This window comes from Tachyglossus aculeatus, chromosome 18, assembly GCF_015852505.1.
Source record: "Tachyglossus aculeatus isolate mTacAcu1 chromosome 18, mTacAcu1.pri, whole genome shotgun sequence".
In the NCBI taxonomy this organism is placed as follows: Eukaryota; Metazoa; Chordata; class Mammalia; order Monotremata; family Tachyglossidae; genus Tachyglossus; species Tachyglossus aculeatus.
The window spans coordinates 19,284,892-19,302,691 of NC_052083.1; the positions used below are offsets into that span (position 1 = coordinate 19,284,892).

The 17,800-nt window shown below is 42.9% G+C and overlaps 1 protein-coding gene across 1 annotated transcript in view; it reads right to left on the minus strand.

The window, feature by feature from the left end:
* The window catches only part of ADCY1 (adenylate cyclase 1), a 424,494-nt gene that overhangs the window by 23,519 nt on the left and 383,175 nt on the right, over positions 1–17,800 (minus strand). The window contains exons 17-18 of the mRNA XM_038760089.1: positions 8,805–8,903; positions 3,754–3,868 (exon numbers count right to left, since the gene is read on the minus strand). Of these exons, the coding sequence (XP_038616017.1) occupies positions 3,754–3,868; positions 8,805–8,903 (214 nt within the window). The remainder of the gene's footprint in view (positions 1–3,753; positions 3,869–8,804; positions 8,904–17,800) is intronic.

A 17,800-nucleotide genomic window follows, 5' to 3' on the forward strand; every position in this document is an offset into this window, starting at 1 on the left:
CCTGCTGGGGTGGCCTTTTCTGCTGTGGAGGTAACAGCCCCTTTCATCACTCTTTTATCCTACTACTAATGAGATTCATCAATTCAGAAAGCATTTTTTATATTCCCAAACATGCTGGCAAGTCAAAAAGAATGAGAGAGTCCTGACTTTGAGGGTGAGAAATTGAAAAAGCCTAGTGCGAATGGCAAGATGCTTCTTAACTCCTTTTGGAGAGAGTGTTTCTGCTTGGGGGAATCATTTTATTGTTGTCCAAGTTTCAAATCTGCCAGGGCGTTGGCCGCAATTTTGTTTAATTGTCATTGAGTTGTCTCTAGTGATATTTTCGTCTGCATCATTGAGGATTGAGTTTAATTACTATTCTACTTTTTTTTCTCAAACTGCAAAGATATGTGTTGGGGAGGTTTTGAGACTGCAGTAGATAAAACATTTTGATCACTGGTGAATAGAGAAGAGTAATAATAATAATAATGATGATGGCATTTATTAAGTGCTTTCTATATGCAAAGCACTGTTCTAAGCGCTGGGGATGTTACAAGGTGATCAAGTTGTCCCACGGGGGGCTCACAGTCTTAATCCCCATTTTACAGAGAGGGAACTGAGGGGTAACTGAGGCACAGAGAAGTGAAGTGACTTGCCCAAGGTCACCCAGCAGACAAGTGGCAGAGCCGGGATTAGAATATAACTTGGAGAGTAATAACGTGGAGGCAGAAAAGAGACACAGATATACGCAGAACTCTGTGACTGCTGAATGAGAGCACTCTAAAGGAAAGAAAAAAACCAAACAGCTACAGGAAATTTCTGAAAAAGAAGAAAAAATATGAGGATAAAAAAGAAAAAAACTGTGACCAGTTCAATACTTCAATATATAATGAAAATGGATTGGATTTTATCTGAGTAAAACATTTTCACCAGAGTTGAAAATGTTATTATGTTTTAAGAAATAACGGGCGGCATTTGCCCCTGCATGGTGAGAACGCTTGTTCTCCAGGCACAGATTGGAGTGGGTTTTTCTGCAACATTTTTCCAGATTCTTCACATTAATGCTTGTCTCCATTCACATCTGAGTCTTTAGATTCAGGATGTTGATCACCAGTAAGCCTGTTTTTAGTAGAGGCATTGTAGCCAAAGCTCTACACATCAGAAAATATAAATCTTGGGCACGTCCATCCACATCCACTTGGGAATACGTCAGAGGGTTTTGCATTCACGTGGCATGAACTCTGACGTGTAGGTGAGTGGATGGGAATATTCTCTTTCTCTGGGAAAAATAGTTGAGCCTGGCCCCCCTCCCTGCTTGAGCTGAAAATCAGGGCTCAATATTACTAACTCACCCAGGGAAAGTACTTTTAAAAGCTTGGGACGGGCTGGGTTGCTGCCATGGTTGTCGTTGGTGTTTGTTATATATAAGGCTTATGTGCGGCACCAAATTCTTCAAGCTAGAAAAACATGGGTTTGCTTAGGTTAAAGCAATTTTAGGCAAAAACCTGCGGGAAAATGTCCTTATTTCTTGAGTGAAGATTCTCTACAGAGTAACAAATATGTGTCCGTGAAGAATTAAGCTGGATTTGATATTAACTTGACTTGATATTTCATTGTACCATTGAAGCAGTGTGGCTCAATGGAAAGAGCAGGGCCTGTGGAGTCAGAGGTCGTGGGTTCAAATCCTGGCTCTGCCAATTGTTAGCTGTGTGACTTTGGGCAAGTCACCTAACTTCTCTGTGCCTCAGTTACCTCATCTGGAAAATGGGGATTAAGATTGTGAGCCCCCCCGGGGACAACCTGATCACCTTGTAACCTCCCCAGCGCTTAGAACAGTGCTTGGCACATAGTAAGCGCTTAATAAATGCCATTATTATTATCATTATTATTATATTATGAAGCCCCATAAACTTTGCTTTCTCTAGACAGTATATTCGTCATGGGCAGGAAACATGACTACCAACTCTATTCTACTGTACTCTCCCAACCGCTTAGTACAGTGCTCTGCGTATAGTGAGCACTCAATAAATAGGATTGATTGGTTGACTATTTCCCTGAAAGAACTCAAACAGTGTATTTTGGAGAGCCACAGTGAAGACTCTATCAATTTTCAGGCCTATCAGTTATCTATAGGCAATTAGACCACATAATAACAATAATAACAATAATTATGGCATTTGTTAAGCGCTTCACTCATTCCTTCATACAATCATATTTATTGAGCACTTACTGTGTGCAGAGCACTTTACTAAGAGCTTACTATGTGCCAAGCACTGTTCTAAGCACTGGGGTAGATATAAGGTAATCAGGTTGTCCCACATGGGGCTCACAGCCTTAATCTCCATTTTACATATAAGGTAACTGAGGCACAGAGGAGTTAAGTGACTTGCCGAAGATCACACAGCAGGTAAGTGGCGAAGCTGGGATTAGAACCCACATCCTTGGACTCCCAAGACCATGGTCTTTCCATTAAGCCACACTGCTTCTATGGAGAATGACTTCATAACTTTTGTGAGGGTCAACACACTGTTCCTGGACAATACATTTTGTTCTAAATAATAACAGCCAAAAGGCTTAAGTTGCCTTCAAACCAGTCAAACTGGGTTTTTATGTGGGTCAATCTTGTGCATCTCCTCTGACCCTATGACACAGAGTGAGATATTTATATTTTAAACCAAGAGAAACAACATCACATTTCTTCTTTCACTTAGTCTGGATCTCAGGCCATATAGTATTTTTCTCAGTGAAATTCTGATGCCATTTTAAAATTGAGCTTATATGATCTCCATATCTTTAGTATAGTCAAAATAGTGAAATAATTCAAGTCACAATCTAAATGAATTTGCCTCAATTTTCCTCAAGCCAAATTCCCTGTCAGACTTTGGAACTGGAGAAGCGTCTAGCGGTTCTAGTTTGGGACATTTGGAGGTTTATGAGACTCCTGGAAAAAAGGGAACTAAAACCAAAACGTTGCAATACAAAATCACTGTGGAAATTTGCCTTCGAAATATTCTTGCCTGCAAATCTTTGCCGAGATTGATCCGATTTTCACCAGTCTTACTCCAAGCTGCCATTGTAGGACAAGAGAACACTAATAATAATAATAATTGTAGTATTTGTTAAGCACTTACTACGTGCCTGGCATTGTACACATTGGACACAGTTCCGCTCCCACCTGGGGCTCACAGTATCAATCCCCATTTTACAGATGAGGAAACCTGAGTCACAGAGAAGTGAAGTGACTTGCCCAAGAGAAGAGAACTAGTAAATGTAACTGTCGGAGTGATACATTGTGTGGCTCCCTAGTCCTCTGAAAGAGACTAGAATCCAAAATACACATGCTTGTGTGTGTGTGAGTTTGTATATATAGACAGACAGATAAAGCAGAGTCTCTTAGGAGAGCTCTGACTCAAAACGAAGCTCCCAGAATGTTAGCCAAGGAAAAGAATAAAGAAGAAGAATATGCAGAGAGGAAGACTGGAGACCGGGAGCAGGAAGGCTGGTTCCTGAGAACCTGGAGTTTTGAGGGGAGTTGAGGGAGAGAGGAGAATTGTCAGATCCTTCAAAGAACATTCAACTTCAACAGGAGCTGGACTTGAGGGTGGGACTCTGTAGCTGCAATGACAAGGACAGTGACAGGAGAGAAACAAGAGAAGGAAGAAAGGCAGCACCAAGAGCGTAAAACTGTAGACATTTCTGCCGGTCTGGAATATTGAGGAAAGTTGGCAAAGCGGCACAAAGTTCATAAGTAAAGGTGACGTTTTTGTGACTTACCCACACGGAGGACAAAGTCATTATAAGACTGATAATTGATTTCGTCAAGGACATCAAACATCTCGATTGCAAAATCAGCCAGTGTACTCAGTTGGAAATGAATAGACTTCTTTTCCTAGGTACAAAATAATAGTATTGTTGCTTTACACTTGAAAAACATCAGGGTGGTTTTGACTCACTCTAAGTACCAGTCCTCAGGATGCACGTGCTTTGGGTTTAGACACTTTAAACAGTCTGAAAAAAACACCCAGATACGTGGGTACTCTGGGCATCTTGGTACCACTCGGGTCTCTACTGGATCCTTTCTTCTCTGTTTCAATTCAACATCTCCTGAGCAGTCCTACAATCTTGCTCCTCGAATAGTAACACATTTCATCCCTGTTTTCCAACAATTATGGCTGGCCAGCTTATTGGCATTTTAGCTATCACTGAATCACTGCCCAAATCTGTTTGTGAATTTATGCCAACTGAATTTTTTGAGGCCAGGGGAAAAAGTCCCTTGAAAAATATATTTTCTTTGGAACTGTCACTGAAAGCAGTGCACTAAGTACTGGGGTAGTTACAAGATAATAGGGTCAGACACAATTCTGGTCCCATACAGGACTGGGAGTCTAAATGGGAGGGAGAGCAGGTGTTTAATCTCCATTTTACAGATTAGGAAACTGAGGCACAGAGAAGTTCAGTGACTTGCCAGTCACACAGCAGACATATGGCAGAGCGGAGTGCCCAGGTTCTCCAACTCTCTAGATGTTTAGGTGTTGTTAAGAGCTCTAAAAAGCCATCAACCATCATCTTCACCAGAAACCATCCATCACTGAGGTTCTGATTATGCTAGTAAGAATGTGTGCCCAGAAGTCCGATGAAACATAAAACCTTGTCTAAAAAGAGCATACCTTAAAACCTGAAATCAAATTTTCCATTCAGTCAATAATAATAGTGATGGCATTTATTAAGCGCTTACTATGTGCAAAGCACTGTTTTAAGCACTAGGGTGGTTACGGGGTGATCAGGTTGTCCCATGGGGGGCTCACAGTCTTCATCCCTATTTTACAGATGAGGGAACTGAGGCACAGAGAAGTGAAGTGACTTGCCCAAAGTCACACAGCTGACAACTGGCAGAGCTGGAATTTGAACCCATGACCTCTGACTCCAAAGCCCGGGCTGTTTTTCACTGAGCCGTGCTGCTCCTTATATTAATATAATCAATGCTATATCAATGATATATCAATGAATATATATATAGTCAAGTTATATATCAATCAAACAATAGTATTTGAGTTCCTACTGTGTGTAGGTTTCTGAACTAAGTGTTGGGGAGTTTATAACAGAATAAGAAGAAATGAATCCTACCCTTCAGGACCTTACAATCTAGTGGGGCAGACAGACACTAAAATAATTTACAGTCATGAAGGAGAAAGAAGTGTAAGTGCAGATTTGTAAGTGCTAAAAAACAGAATATATCTAAGCTAATAATATCCAAAATGCTACAGGTAGTAGTGAGTACACAAATACAAACGTTCATAGACGGCACAAATTACGCAGGAGTCACAGAAGTGCTGAGGTCCTAGCTGGGGGATAAAACTGTGGGGTAAGAGCAATTAATCAGGTTAAGTTTCCTGGAGGGGGTGACATTTTGGAACGGCTTTGGAGAGGGCGAGTTCTAAGGTCTGGAGGAAGTGAAGGGAAAAGAGGGAGAGTGAGAGCAAACGACCGATGATGAAAGAAGTGAGAGGAAGGCACAATGAATAGGTTAACTTAAGAAGAATGAAGAGAGGGAGCTGGGATGTGGTGGGAGAAGGGAGTAGATTAGTAAGAGGGAGAGAGCTGACTGAATACCTTAAAACAAACGATCAAGTGTTTCTGCTTGATGCCGAGAGTAATGGGAAACTCTGAGGGCTTTTGAGGAGTGGGGAGATGTGTACCATCTTTACATGTTGCCGATTTGTACTTCCCAAGTGCTTAGTACAGTGCTCTGCACACAGTAAGCGCTCAATAAATATGATTAAATGAATAAATGAGTGCAGATTGAAGTTACAGAACCATGATCCCGGCAGTAGAGTGAAGCACGGAATGGGGAGAGACCAGAGTCAGGGAGATCAGGGAATGGACTAATGGAATCAAGCTTCGACATTTGACTATAGAGGAAGGGGTAGATCCTGGAAATGTGGAGGAAAAACCGAGGGGATTTAGTGATAGACTGAACAGGGGAGTTGAAAGAGAGGGAAGAGTAAGAGATTATACTGAGATTGCAGGTCTAAGAGATATAGAGGATAGTGGTGTTGTCTAATGTGATGTGGGAGTTAGATGGAGAAGAGGATTTGCGAAGGAAGACACTAAGAGATATGGGTTATTATAACTGGAAATGATGTGCCTTAGAGGCTGTGCTGGGTTAGATTGTGAGTCCCCCAAATATGGGAACCATATGTAATCTGGAAATTATGTGCCTTAGAAGCTGTGCTGGGTTAGATTGTGAGCCCCCAAAATACGGGAGCCATATGTAATTCTCACCTGAATATTCTTTCCAGTGTTCTGCACACAATAAGCACTTAATAAATCTATTATTACTACCATTGTAATTAGCTGGGTAATTAAAAGAGAACTGATAATAATGATGGTATCTGTTAAGTGCTTACCACGTGCCAAGCACTGTTCTAAGCGCTGGGGTAGATACAAGGTAATCAGGTTGTCTCACGTGGGGCTCACAGTCTTCATCCCCATTTTACAGATGAGGTCACCGATCACTAGATACTAGCCAGTCCCTCCCCCACGTTTAATTCGGAAAGTTTCTCTTTGGAGGGCAGAAACTGACCTCTGAAATACCGAAAATGGATGTTCAGCTATGTATTCAAAACAAACCATTTTCGACAAATATGCCGATAACTAAATTCACACGCTCATCATTTCACCCACTCTCGTACTCACTCATCCTTGTGCTAGCTGACTGGGAACAGCAAAGAGAAAAATGCAACTGAAACCACCTTTCCCCGGCACGTCTCGCCAACAGCCAATTCCTGCTCCAGACTGGTGCTTGCCTGGGGCGACTCCCAGGGCCTAAACACAAGAAATCCCGCTGAGGAGCTCCTGGCATCGGCAGCTATGGTCCGGGCCCCTCCGATCGGGAGCAGGAATCAGGTAACCGGGAGAACGGGAGAAGGCGGTCTCGGCTGCATCTCTCTCTCCTCCAACTTTTTCGCAGTTGTCACTGCTGTCTGGCTGTCCTTCGAAGGTTGCCGACCCCCTTCGGTGGCACAGCAAGTGGGCCCAGGGTTTGAAGTTTGACAAATCTGCTCTCTAGTTTATCCTGTCATAGCGCAGAGCGCTTGTAATTTTTTATTATTATTATTCTTATTAACTAATACAGAAATAAGTGAGTGGGGTGAGTAATGTTTGCTGACTGATTGAGTGTGGAATATATACTAGAAATCAACAGGAGAACAAAGGATGGGCATTTGGCCTGTTTCGTTCTGTTCCCTTTGTGTCAATATATACTGAGTCTCCTGCCACTCCCGATAAACCTTCTAAATCAGTATTTTCCATCCTGGACTGAATCACCTGGCCTCCCAACTGCCAAATCAAAAGCACATGAGGCAAACACACATGGCTTTCCACATACGGCCTATTCCAGTGACCTAATGTTCCTCTTGCTTTCAGGTTTATAGTTCAAAGTGCAGTCAGATCATTCCATTGTACTCTCCTGCTTATTTGTTTGAGGTGACACTGACGCAAACCTCAAGTCAGCTTTGTTTTTCCTGCCTGGCGTCCCAAACAATATGCCAAGCCCACCATAAATGACCTCTTGAAAAAATGCGGGGACCGACTTCGCTTGGACTTTGTGTTTTAATGGAGTTTAGGACACGAAAGGAAAATTAGCACTGAGACTACCCATCGGTGCGAACTCAGGGCTCCAGTAGTTACAGGAATGCCCTGCTATATGTAGCCGTCTGGCATTGAAAATGAATTCATGGGCCATTCATGCATAATAGATAATCTAGTAGCAGTGGGGCTTCCTAGTCAGGCAATCAGGGGAGTTATTGCTTATTAAATAATGATGGCAATTGTTAAGCAATTACTACGTTCCAAGCGGTATAGTAAGGCCTGAGTTAAATCTGAGATAATCAGGTTGGAAACAGACCCTATCCCAAGTGGGGCTCGTAATCAAGTGGGTGGGCATCTTTTCCATATCCAAATTCTAAGGGAATCCCCTTCCGATCACGACTGCAAGACAAATCCCTGAATACGACTTAATAGATCCATCCAAAAGCTGAGACATTTTGCAGTTGGGCTCAGGACTGCATGGAGTGTAGAAGAGGGAACTACCGTTCAAGGTTCCAAGAAGCATGTAAAAATATTTTCTGCTCGGAATTACCTCACTAAAACCATTTTTTGTTTTCCTTATATCAAAACGGATTGGTGAAACTGAAACAACTTATTTGCAGCTGGTTACTGTTCTTGCTTTGAGAAAATGACTGGCATTTCACAGGAGGGCTGGAAGCCACACACAACTGTATATTAATGATTAATGGTGACGATGGTATTTGATAAGTGCTAATTGTGATAAGTGCTGTTGGATACAAGAAAATCAGATCAGACACCACTCCTATCCTACGCGGGGCTCACAGTCTATCTTGTCTAGCGCTTAGTACAGTGCCTGGCCCATAGTAAGCGCTTAACAAACACCACAATTATCATTATTATCCCATTTTACAGTTGTGGAAACTGAGAACCAGAGAGGTTAAGCGGCTTGCCCAAGGACACCCAGTAAGCAAGCAGAGCTGAGACTAGAACTTAGGTCCCTGCCTCTCAGCATCATTCACTCATTCAATCGTATTTATTGAGCACTTACTGTGTGCAGAGCACTGTTACTATATCACGCAAAATCAGGCCCCGTTAAGATTATTTCCTCAGTCGGTCCATTGTCAGTCGGCAACTACTAGTTCACTGGCAATATATGTCTACAAAAGCCACTGTAAAACTGGTCCGCGGATGCCCATTTTATGCATGAAAACAGAAACATATTTCGTCTAGGCCAAAAGCTTGTTTAAGACGCTCACCTTAGTTCCTGTGGTTGGGACTAATCCTACGGCTGCCATATAGGTACTTCCGATTGTCTTGATTTTTTCTAGGTCCTTATAATATTCTTTGTCCATGAGCTTGGTTTAAAACATAAAACTGTTAAACATTACATTATATTTTAGAAAAGATAATATAGTTACCTGCTGACACATGCACCAATATACTAGATTAGACATTTCACCCGATCTGCTATGTTCCACTCATAGGCATTGTGTTTCAGAGGACTTGAAACTGGGAAGAGGCTCTGGATGTGATCTTTGAAATGCCCACCTCTCCCTGGTATTTTCAGCTTAGTTAAATGATACTGGGCATTTGTTCCTTCAACTAAAGAGGATATTATTCCTCCCACTTCAGCTATAATGTTATGGTTTCTTTTTCTCCCTGTTTTCTTTTGCCCACCTCCTTTCCCATTCTCCCCGTGATTCCTCAGAGGAATGTTAGTAACCTCCTGTCTTTGGAGCAGGGAGAGGGGCCAGGAGGATGCCGTTCGAGAGGTCTGTGGAATTTGGCAACAGAAGGTGAGAATCTAGTTTCTAGACGATTTCTAGTTGCCTCCCTTCTCCTGGGATTGGTTTGCCTGCCCTACCTAGCTTTATCTCCCTGTTGGTGTATCTATGGGCCAAACAGATGGTTCAACTTATGTAACCGCTTCTAACATGTAAAATTGTGTCAGTAAAACAGATTGAAAACCAGTCATTTTTTTTTCATAGATATCGAAAATCGTTCTCAGCGGCTGGTAATGCTTTAAACCAGATTCCCTTTAAGTCATCACAAAACTCCCCCTTCAGCTTTACTCCACTTCCATAGGCTCCTCACCCCAATCCAGAATATCCGACCCCCACTCCCTCTCCCCTGAAGAGCAAACAGCTGTGTTCTCACTTTCAAAGACTACCGCTTCTTCACCCATTTATAAATGAGAGATTATATATAACTATGCATGCATAAAATATATATTAGAAATAGTCATCTGGACCGTGAACTTGTTACTGGCCGGGAATGTGTCTGCTATTTCTGCTGTACTCTCCCAAGTGCTTAGTACAGTGCTCTGCACATGGTAAGCGCTCAATATATATTACCGATGGATTGACTGATTTTGAATCCAAAGAAGACTGGAGTGTGTGGAGGATCCAAAAGGTGAATGCAAGACCCACAATCCTAAACCTCATTCGTCCTTGTATTCCGTGCTTGATGTTTCCAACACCTGGGGCTGTCTTTGCTTTCACTTCATTGTCTCCTTCGTTACGATGCTTCTGCTCAAAAATGGCCACTTGTTTCTCAACGGCGATTTGACTCGTAATTTTCTGGTTGAATACAGCGTTGTCTGAGGCACTGTTTGACCGTATACCCTTGCACATTTCATCTGTTTTCCTTCCTCTGGGTTTCCCAGTTTCGGCTCTTTGTACAGCAGTATTTTGGGAATCCTGCTGTCGCTCATTCTCCTTCTGTTTTGCATCCAGAGAGCTGGGATGAGATGAGCATAACTTCAATGTTAGAAGACTATGTTCCAGAATAACTTCTTCTTGCTCTTGACTGGCCATTGGTGCTGAGTATGGATGCAGAATTCTTTGACAGATTTAGCTCTGTTTTGCCAATATTAATTTTTAGCTGTGTATATGGTTTCCTTTGGTGTGGGCCAATACATTACCTAAAACATCTTTAGACTTACTGTCAGCCAGGTAATTAGTGGGACATTCAGTGAATTTGCTTATAAACATTTGCATATCTTCTTGAAGTTGTGCCTCTAACGTGCAGTCATCTTCATACGGCAATTCTTAAACGAATGGGAGAAGTTCAAAATCTGGAGTTGGGAGAGTTTCCCAGGGGTGTGGAACTTCTTATACCTGCATCCCGGTCTCCCGTTACATCTTCCAGCATGGCTGTGTAGAATAAATTGAACAGAACTGGGCCAGTTACTTTACTCTGTCATGGGGAATGGATTAGATGGGGCCCACACTGGGCTCTGCTCAAAGCTCTCCATCACCTTTCCCCATCCTACGTCAGGTCCCTTCTCACCTTCTACATCCCAGGCCGCACACTCCGCTCCTCTGCCGCTAACCTCCTCACCGTGCCTCGTTCCCGCCTGTCCCGCCGTCGACCCCCGGCCCATGTCCTACCTCTGTCCTGGAATGCCCTCTCTCCTCAAATCCGCCAAACTAGCACCACAGCCCCCCTTCAATGTCCTACTGAGAGCTCACCTCCTCCGGGAGGCCTTCCCAGACTAAGTTCCCCTTTTTCCTCTGTTCCCCCTCCCCTCCCCATCACTCTGCCTTTCTCCCTTTATTGTACCCCCTCCTCCTCACCCCACAGCACTTGTGTATGCATGCCCATAATTCTACTTCTAATTCTATTTATTTTTTATTAATGATGTTGCCAACTTGTACTTCCCAAGCTCTCAGTACAGTGCTCTGCACACAGTAAGCACTCAATAAATACGATTGAATGAATGAATGAATGAATGATGTGTATATATCTGTAATTCTATTTATTTATAATGATGCTACTGATGCCTGTTTACTTGTTTTGATGTCTGTCTTCCCCCTTCTAGACTGTGAGCCCGTTATGGGCAGGGATTGTCTCTATTTGGTGCCAAATTGTACTTCTCAAATGCTTAGGACGGTGCTCTGCATATAGTAAGCACTCAATAAATATGATTGAATGAATGAATCACGAAGAGGTTATCTCAGAGTGAGTGACAGCGTAGCTGCTTAGGTTCTCCCTTACCCAGATCCTCCTCTGAAGCTTAGTGGAAAGCAACATGGCCTAAGCGTTAGAGCAAAGGCCTGGGAATCAGAAGGACCTGGGATCTTATCCAGTCTCTGCCACTTGTCTGCGGTGTGACCTTGGGTAAGTTACATAATTTAAATTGGGGATGAAAATGGTGATTCCCATATGGGATACGGGAATCCCATATGTACAAGTAAAATAAATAAATATTGTTTTTTATTGGTATACTAAATTTCTAAATGCTGTTCTAAATGTTCTAAATGCTGGGGTAGAAACAAGTTAATCAGGTTGAATACAGTCCCTGTCCCATATTGGGCTCACACTTTTAATTTCCATTTTACCGATGAGGCTAATGAGATCCAGAGAAATGAAATGTCTTGCCCAAGGTCACACAGCAGACATATGGTGGAGCAGGATTAGAACTCAGGTCCTTTGGAAAGAACCCCAGTGTCCTTCAATCCCAGTGCTTAGCACAGTGCCTGGCCCAGAATAAGCGTAGTACCATAAAAAAGCCTGCACCTATGTCCCTATGAATTCTACCTCCCCCACATCCCTAGGCACCTTTCTCTCAAGTTTGAGTACAGTTGGAATAACTGGAAGCAGAGACACACTTCTTTTCAAGTGGTCATGTGATAGTGTGGATAACTCTGCCCTAATAATAATAATAGTATTTGTTAAGTGCTTACTATGTTCTAAGCACTGGAGGTTGCAACAAGTCTACGCATAAAATATTAATAAGGCCTCCTCTGCACAGGTAGCCACTAGAACATGAATGATTGAGTCACTGACTGATCAAACTCAAATTGTACCTCATCTGGTTTTGCTCGAAGGAAAGACATTTTGCAGTTCCTGATAGCATTACCCACTAATTGTGCAATGAAAACACGAATCACAGAAAGAACTGAATGTCTATCATAGTTTAGATACCTTCAATCTACACGATCTCATTTAACCCCTCCTTCAAGTGGAAGAGATCCCAAGCTTGCAAAATGTCTCTTCATGATACACTTTTCTCAAGCAGTCACCAAAGTCACAGAAGCTCTGCATTTTTTTTCCCACCCCTACTTCCCCGACTAGACAGGGCCCGGATGGGTACAATTAAGCACTGCTAGTCCAGGGAAGCAGGGAAATCAAAGGTATTTCCTGAATTTGCTTTCAAATGGACCATTTTGGAAGAAGGGAATGTACCAGAGGGGAAGATAAAAAGAGACCAATGATTCTGAAAGTTTACGGAAGGGAAATAAGTAGTGGGAGAAATGGTTGAGCGTTCAGTGAATGTAATGCACTATATTAAGTACTCGGGAAAAGTCCCACGGTAGTACGAAATGTGCTCTTTCCTTGCAAGATGCTCATGTGCTTCAAGAGCGGAGAGAGTCGTAAAAATATTTTCACAAAGAATAATTAGCAGCATGGATTAATGGAGAGAGCTCAGGCCTGAGAGTCCGAAGGACGTGGGTTCAAATCCTGCTCCACCACATGTCTGCTGTGTGACCTTGGGCAAGACATTTCATTTTTCTGGATCTCAGTGGCCCCATCTGTAAAATGGGGATTAAAAGTGAGAGCGCAATATGGGACAGGGACTGTATTCAACCTGATTAACTTGTTTCTGACCCAGCATTTAGAACATTTAGAACAGCATTTAGAAATTTAGAACAATACCAATAAAAACAGTACTTATTCATTGATTTTACTTGTACATATTTATTCTATTTACTTTCTTTTGTTAATATGTTTTGTTTTGTTGTCTGTCTCCCCCTTCTAGACTGTGAGCCCGCTGTTTGGTCGGGACCGTCTCTATATGTTGCCAACTTCTACTTCTCAAACGCTTAGTACAGTGCTCTGCACACAGTAAGCACTCAATAAATATGATTGAATGAATGAACAATGCTTGGAATAAGGTAAGTGCTTAACCAGTACCATTATTATTATTATTAGAATAAATAATTGACTGTAGAAATAATTATACATTCATATACAAGTGCTAAATATAAGTGCTAAAGACGGCTGTTGGATTGATATGGCTGAGAGCGTTGGGAGTTCATTCATTCATTCATTCATTCAATCGTATTTATTGAGCGCTAACTGTGTATAGAGCACTATACTAAGCGCTTGGGAGGTCATTAGGGAAGACTTGGAGGAGGTAGGATTTTTGGAGAACTTTGAATATGGATCAGTGTCGGATCAGAAACAGAGATATGAATAATAATAATAATAATGGTAATGATGGCATTTGTTAAGCATTTACTATGTGCAAAGCACTGTGCTAAGTGCTGAGGAGGATACAAGGTGATCTAGCTGTCCCACGTGGGGCTCACAATCTTAATCCCCATTTTACAGATGAGGTAACTGGGGTACAGAGGATTTAAGTGATGTGGCTTAGTAGAAAGAGCACGGGCTGGGGCGTCGTGGGTTCTAATCCTGGCTCTGCCACTTATCAGCTGTGTGACTTGGAACAAGTCACTTAACTTCTCTGTGCCTCAGTTCCCTCATCTGTGAAATGGTGATTAAGACCGTGAGCCCCACGTGGGACAACCTAATTACCTGGTATCTATCACAGCGCTTAGAACAGTGCTTGGCACATAGTAAGGGCTTAACAAATACCATCATTATTATTATTAATCACTAGTCACAGTCATCTACCGACCAGCCCCCAGGCCCCTCCTTCAACTTTCTTAACCATTTTGATCCCTTCTCTCATTCTCCATCCCTCCATTGATCCTTGGGGACTTCGATATCCACGGGAATGTCTCTGCCCACCTCCTCTCACTCCTCTATTCCAATGACCTGCTGTTTCAGCCCACCTCAAATACTCACCAATTTGGGCACACACACGGTTTTATAATCTGTAGTAATGCTACTAATCTCTACCCTCACCAATTCTGAAATTCCTCTCTCAGACCACAACCTCCTCACCTGTTTTCTTTCCCTTAATGTCCTGGATACGTACTTGGGCAACAAAATTGAAACCATCAGAGTTGAACCCCCTAAAATGTCTCCTGTTCCTCTCCGATCCCAGCCCCATCCTTCACCTTCTTCGACTCTCCTGAGCGTGGCTCAGTGGAAAGAGCCCGGGCTTTGGAGTCGGAGGCGATGGGTTCAAATCCCGGCTCCGCCGATTGTCAGCTGTGTGACTTTGGGCAAGTCACTTCACTTCTCTGGGCCTCAGTTCCCTCATCTGGAAAATGGGGATTAAGACTGTGAGCCCCACGTGGTACAACCTGACCACCTTGTATCCCCCCAGTGCTTAGAACAGTGCTTTGCACTTAGGAAGCACTTAACAAATACCATCATCATCATCATCATATTCCTCACAGTAACTCAAGATGTGATCTCTCACTCCCTCTCTAAATCTATCTTCTCCATCTGTGTTTCTGACCTTATCCCTTCATATCTTTTTAAAACGTTCACCTCCTCTCTCTCTCCCTGACTGCCATTTTCAACAGATCATATTCCAGTGATTTCTTCCCCACTGCTTTCAAGCCTGCTTATCTATCCCCTGTCCTAAAAAAACCTCCCTCGATCCATGCCTCCCTCCAGTTATTACCCCAACTGCTTCCTTCCATTTCTCTCCAAACATTTTCAGAGAGTTTTTTACACCTGCTCTCTCCACTTCCTCTCTTTCAATACTCTCCTAGATCCCCTCCAACCTGGTTTCTGCTCCCTTCGCTTTACAAAACCCACCTTCCCTAAGGTAACCTTCTTCTCACCGACTGTGACCGCTTCAATGCTAATCCTCCTATATTTCTCAGTTGCGTTTGACACTGTAGACCAGACCCTTCTCCTGGGAATTTTCTCAACCTTCCCTACACTGACTCTGTCGTCTCCTGGTTCTCCTCCTATCTCTCTGGGCGCCCGTTCTAGTTCTCCTTCACAGGATCCTCCTCTGCCTCCCACCCCCTAACTGTAGGATCCCACAAGGATCAGTTCTGGTTTGCCTTCTAGTCTCCATTTAAACCCACTTCCTTGGATAAATATTTTGCTCCCATGGCTTCAACTATCACCACTACGCAGGTGATTCCCAAATTCATACATTCATTCATTCAATCGTATTTATTGGGCGCTTACTGTGTGCTAAGCGCTTGGAAAGTACAATTCGGCAACAGATAGAGACATTTCATTCACTCAATCATATTTATTGAGTGCTTACTGTTTGCACAGCACTGTACTAAGTACTTGGAAAGTACAGTTCGGCAACAGATAGAGACAATCCCTACCCAACAACAGACTCACAGTCTGGAAGAGGGAGACAGACAACAAAACAAAAGAAGTAGACAAAACTTCTACACTGTGAGCCCCTTCTAGACTATGAGCCCACTGTTGGGTAGGGACCGTCTCTATATGTTGCCAAATTGTACTTCCCAAGCGCTTAGTACAGTGCTCTGCACACAGTAAGTGCTCAATAAATACAATTGATTGAAGTAGAGAGGTGTCAATAGAAAATCTACATCTGCAGCTCTGACATCTTCCCTGAAGTCTCGCATTTCCTCTGACCTTCAGGTCACTGAAACCTGAAACTAAACATGTCCAGAAGTGAACTCCTTATCTTCCCACCCAAACCCTGTCCTCCCCTTGACTTCCTTATCACTGTAGACAACACTACTATCCGTTCTATCTCACAAGCCCATAACCTTGCTATCCTCAGCTCATCTCCCTCATTCCACCCGCATATTCAATGTCACCAAATCCTGTCACTTCTACCTTCACCCCCTGCAAAACTCTGCATTTCCTCTCCATCCAAACGGCTACCCCATTGATCCAAGCACTTATCCTTTCCCTCCTTGATTACTCAATCTGTCTCCTCGCTAACCTCCCGACCCTATTTCTCTCCACTCCAGTCGACACTTCACTCCACTGCCTGGATCATTCAACAGAAACGTTCAGTGCGCGTCTCCCCACTCCTCAAGACCCTCCAATGGATGCCCATCCACTTCCACATCCAACAGAAACTCCTTACCATTGGCTTTAAACCACGCAATCAGCTCATCACATCCTACCTCACCGCACTGATCTCCCACTACAGCCCAGGCTGCACAATTGACTTCTCTAGCCACTGTGCCCTGATATTGTCTATTCTACCACCATTTCCTTTCCCACATCCTCCCCCTAGCCTGAAACTCCCTCCCCACCCATATACGCCAAACCACCACCTTCAAAGCATTAAGGTCTTCCCTGATGAAGCCCTCTTTTCCCCAGTTCACTCTCCCTTCTGCATTATCTAGGCACCTGGATCTGTGACCGTTAGTCATTTCATATTTACTCCACCCCAACGCACTGTATTTATGTACATATCTTTAAATTATATGCTATAAACTAGTCATTTATTTATATTAATGGCGATCTCCCCTTCTAGACTGTATGCTCATTATAGGCAGGGAACATATCTGCTAATTCAACTGTGTTATATTCTCCCAAGAGCTTGGTACAACAAGCGCTCAATAAATACCACTGATTGATTCATTCAATCATATTTATTGAGTGCTTACTGTGTGCAGAGCACTGTACAAAGCACTTGGGAAGTACAAGTTGGTGACATATAGAGACGATCCCTACCCAACAACTGGCTCACAGTCTAGAAGGGGGAGACGGACAACAAAATGATTGCTTTTTAAAATGCTCTCTAGACCGATTGCCTGCTCCATCCCAACCGACAAGCAGCGTGGCCTAGTGGAAAGAGTATGGACCTGGGACTCAGAGGACCTGGGTTCGAATCCTACCTCCATCACTTGTCTGCTGCTTGACCTCAACTTCTCTGTGACTCGGTTTCCTCATATATAAAAAGAGAATTAAATCCTCATTAATCCCGGGATCGTGAACCCCATGTGGGATGGAGATTGTTGAACCTCTTGTGTGTACCCCAGTGCTTAGTGCACTGTTACGATATGTCCTACACAGATTCAGATTAAAAAAAATTATACTAGCATGTGGGCCCTACAAAGAACCCTGGAATGGGTTTTAAACAAGATTCTCAATATAATTTCTACGATTTAGGCACAGCTCTTTAATCAGAGAATATAAACATTTGCTTAACTCAGAAAGTATGAGAATATATCAGAGAGAGAACCTATCAGAATTCCTTGCGGAGATGGGTTTAAGTGATGCATATTTTTCTATATGTATATGTAACAACATGCAAACACACACACACACTTGTCCATGTTTGAAAAATGCATTATTGATGGTAAAATTCACCTTTGAGTGGTTGTGTGACTGAAGTCACCCATACGAGGTTTATGTCCCAGCCCCGTATGTG